Source organism: Argopecten irradians, chromosome 6, assembly GCF_041381155.1.
Source record: "Argopecten irradians isolate NY chromosome 6, Ai_NY, whole genome shotgun sequence".
Lineage (NCBI taxonomy): Eukaryota > Metazoa > Mollusca > Bivalvia > Pectinida > Pectinidae > Argopecten > Argopecten irradians.
In genome coordinates, this window is record NC_091139.1 from 40,734,115 (window position 1) to 40,746,732 (window position 12,618).

General features: G+C 33.1%; 1 protein-coding gene across 7 annotated transcripts in view; it reads right to left on the reverse strand.

The window, feature by feature from the left end:
* Positions 1 to 12,618, reverse strand: part of LOC138325890 (centrosome and spindle pole-associated protein 1-like) — a 108,763-nt gene that overhangs the window by 27,959 nt on the left and 68,186 nt on the right. For all 7 annotated transcript variants that reach the window (XM_069271887.1, XM_069271884.1, XM_069271885.1 and 4 more), the window contains 9 exons: positions 10,110 to 10,206; positions 9,703 to 9,870; positions 9,289 to 9,507; positions 7,233 to 7,268; positions 4,993 to 5,102; positions 4,644 to 4,734; positions 4,242 to 4,274; positions 1,716 to 1,842; positions 1,075 to 1,124 (listed from right to left, as the gene is read on the reverse strand). In XM_069271887.1, the coding sequence (XP_069127988.1) occupies positions 1,075 to 1,124; positions 1,716 to 1,842; positions 4,242 to 4,274; positions 4,644 to 4,734; positions 4,993 to 5,102; positions 7,233 to 7,268; positions 9,289 to 9,507; positions 9,703 to 9,870; positions 10,110 to 10,206 (931 nt within the window). The remainder of the gene's footprint in view (positions 1 to 1,074; positions 1,125 to 1,715; positions 1,843 to 4,241; positions 4,275 to 4,643; positions 4,735 to 4,992; positions 5,103 to 7,232; positions 7,269 to 9,288; positions 9,508 to 9,702; positions 9,871 to 10,109; positions 10,207 to 12,618) is intronic.

The following is a 12,618-nucleotide window of genomic DNA, read 5'->3' on the forward strand; positions in this document are numbered from 1 at the left end:
TGTGATATCAAGGGTAGAATATCCCTATCCTTCATAACCACTTATAAAAGAGTATTTTTCTTTCATACCTCGATGCTTCCTTGCAATTTCACAACTGTAATATCCCGCCATTTTGAAATAAATTCAAAGAAATCCACTACTGAAAGTCAATTTTTAATAATTACGTGATATTATCAAAAAAAATTCCATTGTTTGCGTCTTTTATAGTAAAACCAGTCAAGTTTGTGAAAAAAAATGTTAAAAGGAAATAGAAATTCTGTTGACGCCGTGACGTCACAAGGCTTTATTGCATGGGTAGCCATGCAATACAATTTGTTCTGAATGTTTTACTTTTAAGATAATTACTATGGATATATAAAGAAGTCCTACCATTAAGATAACTACTATGGGTATAAAGAAGTCTTACCAGTAAGATCATCTTACCAGTAAATTTACCATTCTTATGGGTATAAAGAAGTCTTACCAGTAAGATAATTACTATGGGTATAAAGAAGTCTTAACAGTAAGATAATTACTATGGGTATAAAGAAGTCTTACCAGTAAGATAATTACTATGGGTATAAAGAAGTCTTACCAGTAAGATAATTACTATGGGTATAAAGAAGTCTTACCAGTAAGATAATTACTATGGGTATAAAGAAGTCTTACCAGTTAGATAATTACTATGGGTATAAAGAAGTCTTACCAGTAAGATAATTACTATGGGTATAAAGAAGTCTTACCAGTAAGATAATTACTATGGGTATAAAGAAGTCTTACCAGTAAGATAATTACTATGGGTATAAAGAAGTCTTAACAGTAAGATAATTACTATGGGTATAAAGAAGTCTTACCAGTAAGATAATTACTATGGGTATAAAGAAGTCTTACCAGTAATAAAGAAGTCTTACAAGTAAGATAATTACTATGGGTATAAAGAAGTCTTACCAGTTAGATAATTAATATGGGTATAAAGAAGTCTTACCAGTTAGATAATTACTATGGGTATAAAGAAGTAACCTGTCCATAATGTTTAGTTGCGACAACAGTAAAGGCAGAGATAAATAAATCAGTGAACAGATCACATATAATTACCTCATATCCTCCTGCTTTAATCTTTCTCTCTTTAATTTGTCCAACTCCATCTGAATAAAAACAATGGCCATGGTAGAATGAAGTCAGAGCAATTCCTACCACAGTTTTACTGGTGAGTTTGGTAGAGTCTGAAACGGACTTGAACTTTATTACAATGACTTGATAATTATTTGGCAGGAAGTAGACGACAAGGTTCTACCATGCGCATGCTTTTATAACAAAGTCTGACTATTTTGAAAAATTTTAACTCAATAAGACGTTATATGAGAAATATTTCATCCTAAAAATGTTCCATTTTAGAAGAATTTGATTTCAATGGATTCTTCATCAAAGCATGACTTTTGAATATTAATTAGTGCCTTTTTGCTAGTGTAAATATCACTACATCTTATATCATTTGCATAGTGCGGGAAACACATATTACCTCTTCGTATTTCTATTAGCTAAAAGCGGGTATAAATTGTGGTAGAAACAAGTCACACGACTCATGGTTGTTGGGATATGGAATTTATTGCACACAGGTGAGCTATTTTTTAAAAGTTACAAAAGGCACAAGCTTTAAAGTGTGAAATTAAATCATTATGAAAAAGTTTTCAAGAAGAAAACAATGAAATTAGCTAGTATACCTAACAGGACCTTACCTGTCGGGCTAGGTCATTAGCATACTCTCGTTTGTTAGAGTTGATAGTTTGGCGGTCCTCTTGATCAGCATCAAACTGGTAAGGAGTGGTTCGACCAGGACTTCTGTGTCGAGCTGGTCGCCGAGCACTGATATAGAAATCATCATAATACACCCAGGGGTAAAAAACAACAGCTTCATATCATACAACTACACCCAGGGGTAAAAAACAACAGCTTCATATCATACAACTACACCCAGGGGTAAAAAACAACAGCTTCATATCATACAACTACACCCAGAGGTAAAAAACAACAGCTTCATATCGTACAACTACACCCAGGGGTGAAAAACAACAGCTTCATATCGTACAACTACACCCAGGGGTAAAAAACAACAGCTTCATATCATACAACTACACCCAGGGGTAAAAAACAACAGCTTCATATCATACAACTACACCCAGGGGTAAAAAACAACAGCTTCATATCATACAACTACACCCAGGGGTGAAAAACAACAGCTTCATATCATACAACTACACCCAGAGGTAAAAAAACAACAGCTTCATATCATACAACTACACCCAGGGGTGAAAAACAGTAGCTTCATATCATACAACTATACCCAGGGGTGAAAAACAACAGCTTCATATCATACAACTACACCCAGGGGTAAAAAACAACAGCTTCATATCATACAACTACACCAAGGGGTAAAAAACAACAGCTTCATATCATACAACTACACCCAGGGGTAAAAAACAACAGCTTCATATCATACAACTACACCCAGGGGTAAAAAACAACAGCTTCATATCATACAACTACACCCAGGGGTAAAAAACAACAGCTTCATATCATACAACTACACCCAGGGGTGAAAAACAACAGCTTCATATCACACAACTACACCCAGGGGTAAAAAACAACAGCTTCATATCACACAACTACACCCAGGGGTAAAAAACAACAGCTTCATATCATACAACCTAGAATCAGTTACACAGAACAAACTTATAGTTTGTAGTAACACCAAATACAACACATAAACCACAAACTCTAACACTTCACATCTAACAGATGAATGTTTTACTGTAATAGGTTAAATTAGGTACACATACATCTATACATAACCTTCACTGTTCACCCATTATGTATATCAAAGTAGGATAAAGAGGTCATAGGAGATCTTCAGAAACCAAGAGTTGAAAGAAGAGATATGGGGAGATAGATAGCAGTCAATATAGATGGTAAACATTGATTGTTGTCAAAGAGTATAGGTTAGTGTTAGAATTCTCCACAGCCAGAGATCAAACAGGAAAGTTCCAGGACATCAGAGTCTTTATAAAGATTTATAACATTTCAATGGAGTAAATGTTTGTGAACTAAAACAAAACTTAAATTCATGTGGATCATTTAACTCATTTTTATTCTATGTTTTAGATTGTTGTATGTTTTATTTAATTATAACAACATGTATCTTTTTAGAATAATTTTTGTTCCTAATGATAATGCACTAAATGTTGATTATTGTAGCAGGAAAGTGAGTTATATTGCATACATCTAAACATAAGTTACTCAGGAATTTAAAAACACACCGATTTGAGCATGTGTTAAAAGCATATGATACATGGAAGCCTTTACTGCTATAAGTAAAGCAACATCTGGTTATTTAACCTTACAATGTTTCAATGCACACCATATGATATGAAAAGTAACATTTTTATGGGATTTCTATGAATGCCATTCAAATATGTTGTCATAGAAATCCTCAGTTGTATTACATTACTAGGAATGCCACACAGTAAGTTATATACTAGGTTTATTCTATAAAAGTTGTCTTCTAATACCACAAAATTAAAGTAACAAGAATCAATATAAAGTTAAGATCTTAACTTTTCTAATTCAATGGTTGGAACAGTGACTGAGTTGATGACAAATTTTAGGCAAACAAATTTCTTGATGTAACCGATATTAGTAAATTCAGATAAGTTAAAACATGCAGTTAATTTATCACATCAAACTCTATTAAACAAAGATCTGATTCACATCAAAGAAATGCCATCAATATAAAGAACCATTATATGTCACACAACCTAAAATTAAACTCTAGCTCACTTGTATTATTATCAGTAACTACGGGTCTTTAGCTGTGTGTTGATAAACAGAGGATCTTACACGAGATTCTAGGTAAAATAGTTTCATAATTTGATATGCCATAAGCTTTACGGCAAAAGTGTAGATCACATAACAAGTATTTATGGAATTAAAGACCAAACTTGCAATTTTGATTCAGGCTCAGATGCGGCGCTTCCATTTACCGACAGAATCATGTAACGTCTTATTTTGATTACGAGGTCATTATTAATTACCTATAATGTGTTATTACATGTGTGTCGTGATATTCATGACATTGCTGTATGACATGGCCGAACGGGTCAGTTATATAATAATAACAGTTCTCTTGTTGATGGCATCCTTTACTGTGCAAGATAGAACAAACAGAAAGTATCTGGTGACAAATTGGGTTTGTCATGAAGTTTTACCTATTTTGAGTATCCTTAAGGATTCCTCGATGGCTGAAACCATAAACAGGACCAAAATATCAGTGAAATTCTTCTAATAGAACTAGTGGTGTTAGGACAGAACCAGGGATGTGATTGGTCCTCTATTTTGTTAATCAAAGAAAATCCTCGGAAAAGTGGACGAATCCCATCCATTCCTGGACAGAACTTGTTTTTGTTGGTGAACGATATTTGGAACGCTTTACTTTTACTCCGGCTATATGCATATGTGCATATTTCTGAAGACTGATCAAACAGTGTTATGGTGAATAATGAAAATAGACTTTTAGTAAGCTACATCTTCCAGTACCATTGTCCCTAATGAATTGAACAGTACTGCAATCTAAACATCCTTCTAATAAATCAACATTAGACGAGCCTTACCTGTCATCAAATGTGACTCTTGGGGAGCGTCCTCCTCTTGGTCCCTGCCCCTCCCCACCGAGGTTAAGAGGAGGTATAGCTGTACCACCGACTACAAAACAAACCATTCCATGCTCAGATTGTGGAAAATGTTACAGCCCCCTATTTTTTAGTTATAATTGTTTTACTACTTAAAAACTTATTAGGAGTAAAAGAACAATTCTTTACAGCATTTATTTTTTTTTATGTATTTTTTGTTTTTTGAGAATGGCTTTGTTTTTTGAGAATGGCTTCATTAAGATTATTTTATTCATCAGTTTTTACTGCTTTTTAGTAAGATATGAAGAATGCTAAATGATGTATTTATTACCTGCTGGATCTGGATCCAGGGGGTTCCGCATTCCGTAGAATCTGTAGGCGTCGTCAATAGAGTTACTGGCATTGAGGCCTCCGATGTTTTCCTGGCCCGTTATGTATGTACTACAATAGATACTCAAAATCAGCAAATATACTGTAAGTGTTCACCACGGCTTTGTTATTTTTTTGTTAAAATGTATAGTGTCGAAATGTGAGACAAAAAATTATTTGTAGTCCTGAATTATAAACAACTGGCGCCTTGCATTGACCAATTGCAACCATTGGTTACTGAAAGTTACATGAATTTTACTGTAACATTTGAATATCATACATATCTAATCGCAAACCTGAAATTTTTACTGAACGGAATCTACACCACCATCTTATTCCAGGGCAACACATTTTGTGCTGACATTACAAAGGAACTTAATTGTGTATATAACACTTATCTGCCTATTTGGTATCAATTGTGATGTCATGTTTGTACGATTAATGTCATATTTCAGAGAAAACAACCAGAGTTTCTCTCATATAGTATGACATCACATTTAACACATATCTCTCTGTAATATGTAACGACAGAATTTCCAGAATACTTACAAATAACTTCGACTGTTGGATTTCCTTTTTTAGCAAAATAAAAATCCACGGTACGCAAAAAAAAAAAAAACAACATCAAGCAAGTCTGTTAATACTGAACCAAAATCAACATCTATAAACATGCAGCGTATCACACACAACCGTATCCCCCGTCAACTCTCTATCAAATGGTCTGTGTGTGGTAGTAGGGTCAGAGGAAACCCAGACCAACATACAGACATGTGAAGAATAGTTCCCTGTCACAATAAATCAACCTCATGTCACATGGGTAATAACATAAAGATACCGGTAGATTGTGGTCAGTATTGAAATGCCATAAATGTATGTAACATTGAGTTCATGGAGCTGGTCCAAACAGATATTTGGGGTGATGTCAATACTATACACTAATAATGCACAGCATGCATCATCAAGTGTCTAAAGCTGTGAGGCCATCTCAGATTCTGGACAGTCTTAAACAACCAAGGCTTGGTCAGTACCATGTCAGGTAGATAGTAAGTCAACTGGACTGTTAACAATGGAAATGTTTTGTACAATTGTTTCAGAAAAACTGCAGTGTAATAATAACATAATGGCCACCATTTGATTAGCCACTGTCGTAAAAGGACAATTTCATGGAAAAATAAGGAATGGAGGACCAGGACAGACAAATTAAGATGACTAGGGCATTCAGAATCTATGAGAGGATGAAATATGAAGACAATGATCAGAAATAAGAACAAATTTACTCAGTCCAGCTACAGCATTAGACATACACATAGAAGAGAGATTACTAAAATCATCTAGATTAAATAACAAAAGGTGATGGCAAAGATTTGGGCATGAGTTTTAGGAGTGTTTTGTCTATAAATAGCAGTGAAGATATTTATTTTTTATACCTCTAGCCAGCATAAAAGGAGATAGGTACATGTCAGTCATATCATTACCATCCTGTCCATTTTTTTATATGACGACTCAGACATTTATACATGTAGTTTCAACATTAAAATCAATCTGCATGCAACACAAACATAAAATACTGTGCTCTGACATGCAACATAAATCCTGGTAGTTTGCTTGTGTTTAAAACACCAGTAGTTTTTGAAGATGGAGTTTCTAGCAAAATAACCTAAACATAGTCCCGAGGTAGAGGGAAGTGGTTTTATATAAGTGTCTGACACATTAAAGGCTTGGCCTCATACTACGATTGAGGAAGAAGATCAACTCCTCTATCCAGCTAGTTTGTAGCTAATAGTTCCATCAATTATCTTTTGATCACCTTTTATTTCCCATTTCACTACCTTAGAAATAAATATATTGAAAACCACAAGGAAATGCATTTGAAAAACATTGATTAGCTGAAGATGACAGACAGAAATGTGTTGCTATGGAATTCAGCTTGATAATGTCATAAGCAAAGAAGACTAAACAATGATAGGTTATTTCGAAAGAAGTTTACATTTTTTTCATCTAAATATTAAAAACAGTTTTTGAACTATGTTGAAATATTATTTTTACTACCAGTATATTATAAGCAAACAAAATCACACATTTTATACACTGAATCTGAAAATCTACATTAGAAACTTTGTCGTTAGTGTTTATAAACTGTCACAGCATTTGTTACCAAGAATTCATTTGATGTGAGTGCAAAGGGAGATAACTTAGATATACTTAGGTATGCCTGTGTCTGGGTCCAGATCACCAAACCTATAGATTTAAAGGTTTCCTTATGTACCTTCTTGATACAATCCAACATTTTATGGTACAGGCAATCGAAGCATAATCAACATATTACAATGTACAACATGTTTCTTCTGATTAATCTTTTGTGTGTCTAATCATATTATAGCTGATCAATCTTTTGTGTGTCTAATCATATTATGGCTGATCAATCTTTTGTGTGTCTAATCATATTTTGGCTGATCAATCTTTTGTGTGTCTAATCATATTATGGCTGATCAATCTTTTGTGTGTCTAATCATATTTTGGCTGATCAATCTTTTGTGTGTCTAATCATATTATAGCTGATCAATCTTTTGTGTGTCTAATCATATTATAGCTGATCAATCTTTTGTGTGTCTAATCATATTATAGCTGATCAATCTTTTGTGTGTCTAATCATATTATAGCTGATCAATCTTTTGTGTGTCTAATCATATCATAGCTGATCAATCTTTTGTGTGTCTAATCATATTATGGCTGATCAATCTTTTGTGTGTCTAATCATATTATGGCTGATCAATCTTTTGTGTGTCTAATCATATTATGGCTGATCAATCTTTTGTGTGTCTAATCATATTATGCTGATCAATCTTTTGTGTGTCTAATCATATTATAGCTGATCAATCTTTTGTGTGTCTAATCATATTATAGCTGATCAATCTTTTGTGTGTCTAATCATATTATGGCTGATCAATCTTTTGTGTGTCTAATCATATTATGGCTGATCAATCTTTTGTGTGTCTAATCATATTATGGCTGATCAATCTTTTGTGTGTCTAATCATATTATGGCTGATCAATCTTTTGTGTGTCTAATCATAATATAGCTGATCAATCTTTTGTGTGTCTAATCATATTATAGCTGATCAATCTTTTGTGTGTCTAATCATATTATAGCTGATCAATCTTTTGTGTGTCTAATCATATTATAGCTGATCAATCTTTTGTGTGTCTAATCATATTATGGCTGATCAATCTTTTGTGTGTCTAATCATATTATGGCTGATCAATCTTTTGTGTGTCTAATCATATTATGGCTGATCAATCTTTTGTGTGTCTAATCATAATATAGCTGATCAATCTTTGGTGTGTCTAATCATATTATAGCTGATCAATCTTTTGTGTGTCTAATCATATTATAGCTGATCAATCTTTTGTGTGTCTAATCATATTATAGCTGATCAATCTTTTGTGTGTCTAATCATATCATAGCTGATCAATCTTTTGTGTGTCTAATCATATTATGGCTGATCAATCTTTTGTGTGTCTAATCATATTATGGCTGATCAATCTTTTGTGTGTCTAATCATATTATGGCTGATCAATCTTTTGTGTGTCTAATCATATTTTGGCTGATCAATCTTTTGTGTGTCTAATCATATCATAGCTGATCAATCTTTTGTGTGTCTAATCATATTATGGCTGATCAATCTTTTGTGTGTCTAATCATATTTTGGCTGATCAATCTTTTGTGTGTCTAATCATATTATAGCTGATCAATCTTTTGTGTGTCTAATCATATTATGGCTGATCAATCTTTTGTGTGTCTAATCATATTTTGGGTGATCAATCTTTTGTGTGTCTAATCATATTATAGCTGATCAATCTTTTGTGTGTCTAATCATATTATAGCTGATCAATCTTTTGTGTGTCTAATCATATTATGGCTGATCAATCTTTTGTGTGTCTAATCATATTTTGGCTGATCAATCTTTTGTGTGTCTAATCATATTATAGCTGATCAATCTTTTGTGTGTCTAATCATATTATGGCTGATCAATCTTTTGTGTGTCTAATCATATTATAGCTATGCTTGTGTCCTACATTCTGACAGTTTCAACTAGCTTGACCAGTGTTCAAATGAAAATGATTAGGATATTATTTACCTAAGATGTCCACAATGTAAATATACTAACACAAGTGCTTTGTGTTCATAAATGCTTATTCTTCAATTCACAAATAATGAGTATTTTAAAACTTGGTTGGATCAGACATGTTGTACTTACGTCGGCTGGTATTGTAGACCGGGAGGGAGCGATAGACCAGTTGGTCGTCGTGGCTCCAACAGACTCGTATCAAATCCTCCGCCTCCATCTAAAAACGCTGATGGCTCGTATCCTCCACGATCTCGTCGACGACCCTTGGGGGCAGAACCGTCAGCTCCAAATGCCACACCCCCTCCTAATCCGAAGTCTCCTGAAGGATCATACCCACCACCCCGAGGTCTGTAACAGACAGTTTCGGGACTGAATATTCATTTACAAATACATACACTAGAAAAGTATTTATAAAAATATGACTAGTATAAAGTACACTTTGTGATCAGTACATGCCTTCAATTTTTCCATAGGAAATCAGTGTGTATACTTCTAGCCATCTGACCAGCATGATATACATGTATTAATGATATAAAAACCTACGCCTGTTGATTCTGTACAATCTTCGAATGATAAGCTACAACTTCAGGACTTCTTATCCTTCGCCGAGGAGAAACTCCCGGCTGACCTGGCAGGTTTTTAACTCTGACCGGAGTTTTCTCAGGATCTAGGTATCCAGATGCTGCAACCAGCAGTTCTTCTCTCTTTTCCCTAAAGCAAAATAAATTTGAAAATTTCACTGTGATCTTAAATCACTTTCATGGTAAAACAAAAATGATAAATCTTGCTGGGCATCAGAATCACCAAGAGAAGTATCTTACAAAGTTAAGGTGTTTTAGCCTCCGTTTTACTTTTCATGGCACTGTAATTTTAATATTAACACTTCAGCATCATCTATTTTCAAAATTTTATTTGTAACAAAATTTTTTTAAAACATCAACAATATGTACCTGGTTTTGGCTGCAACTTTATCTCGCATCTGTAGTTGTAGTTCATCGCGATACTTCTGTTTCTTCCTCCGTGTAGCACTGTCTCTGTCTTGTTGTCCTATAAACACATGTGTCTGCATTATTTTACATATATGTACGCCTGTGTCACACTTACAATATATGTGTCAACTTCACATAATTACAGTGAACATATAGGAGAATGTAAATTCTAAACTCACTTAAAGTACTGCCAGGATAATTATGATAAGCACTAAATAACAATGATAGTTAAGCACTAAACAGAATTCTGTTCTGTATTATGATACAATGACATGGAAGAGCTAGGACTGCTGACAAAATGAATATTGTATGTTTGCATGACTGAGTATAATATAAAAGTGTTTGGAAATGTAAAAATCATAGACAGATTTTGTCACTGGTTGAATTCTGTCTATAAAGTGATGGCCATAAAAAACACTTCATGAGATTGTCATGGATAAAAAAAAATTCTCCACAAAAATGGCTGATGGCATTATCTTGTGTCAATGTTTAAATCTCCCTCTTCAGTCTGTCACAAGAATATCACAGGTGTCAGTCAGTTTCACAACAGAGCACATGGAACAAGTTATGGAAATACATATTGTGTACAAAATGCACAAAGAAATTTTGAAACAGTCAACTTCAAAACTGCAGTGACATACAAAATATTTTAAGACAGTAGAGAAAATTTTCATCATTTTTTTTCTGTTTGAAAAATTTAACATCAGGATTGAAAAAGGTGCACGATTAAAAGATATCAGGACGAAAACTTGCCACCAGTCTCTAGAATGTTTAAATTGTCGTCACCATGTGACTTGATTCCACTTGTCTCTATAACCTGTCTGATTCCCAAGTATCAAACTAGGGGGAGATAATCTAGTAATAATAACATTCTTATCAACTGGTGGCCAGTCTTCAGTCCAGATGTTAACTGGTTACTAGTCTATACACACTGTGATGATTTATTTCACTCATTCACCCCTGAAATTCTATTATGAACTGTCCCAGCTTTTGTTTTAGGAGAATTTATATATGTATTCAGGGGTAAATGAATTAATGATAACACAACTTAGTGTAAACCAACATATTTTTACATGCATATGAATTTTGTGTATTTTGTTGACAATTAGAAAAAAATTCATGAAAAAAGTGAATTCCATACATACAACAGAGATTTTTAAACTGTAAATCGTGAAATTAATTAAATCACCGTGAAATTCAAGTTGTTAGGCACGAAAATGTGAAATAAAATTGTAGCAAAAATATGTTGATTTACATATTGTATCATTGTATCGACCTTATGATAATGTAAATTCATTTAAATACATGTAATATAATTTGAAATTTTGTTATCCTTACTACATATATTATAAGTAGTTAAATTGAAAACATTTTTATGCCAGGGTTTTAGCGACAGTGAATATGATTGATAAAGAAAACTTCTACAAATGTGCACGTTTAGTAATAGATTTGAGTATGTACATAATAATTGATTATTTTTCTTCACAAGGCTTTAAGTCATAAACGCAAAATGTCCTCTCCTAGAAATTAATAGGCTATATGTAATATCATGTTTTTGGATAGCAATTACATTATTGTCTTTCAAATAAAAGCTAATTGGAATCCAAACATGAAATCAGACAGTTTTGAAAATAATCAGAATTTTGCCATTGATTAATGAATGTGTTACAGATATACATTTATAAAGGGGGACAACCACTTATAATCACTATCTTTTTTAAACCTTTATTCAGGCCAAGATAAAAATAGTAATATATCTAGATGTTATTGCTAAATATAACAAAGATGAGATATGATATTATAACTTCAATGAAAATAACAGACAAGCATGTAAATATATCGGTGTAATTTTGTGTGATGCATGTATATTGCAAAATACAAAATTCCTTGACAGAGATGATAAATTAACTGTATTTGACCCGTAAAGTTGAGAAAATGTAGGAGGTCCTTCATGGGACAAAATTTAGACCTTTTACAAAATCATTGCACAAAGCAAGGTACAAAAATCAATTTTCAAAATAAATTATACAATATTTATATCTTCAGCCAGCATCAATTTTCATAAAGATTTAAATTCAAGATAAGTGAACTTAAATTTAGTTGAAGCCTTGAAGAGGGGAATTGGACACAGACTGGGGCATGGGGTATTTTTGTGGAATATTGGAGAGCATTTTTTCATGAGAAATGTATAAAGTTGAGAGTTATTAATTAATATTGGTAAATCTCTCATATTTGACAGATGATTTGTAATTATATATGTATATATGTATGGGGTAATGATGTTTACAGCAGTACATCTTTCTTTTTGGAAAGAATTTGATTTCTAATCGATCTTTCTGGTCTGTATCTGGTGGGTGAAGGTAATTTTCTCATGGCTGCTGCATTCTCATTTCTTTATTATTATACTTTTTGAAAAACAAAATTACTATCTATAATCTCATTAATAATATCTCATATACTGTCATGACTT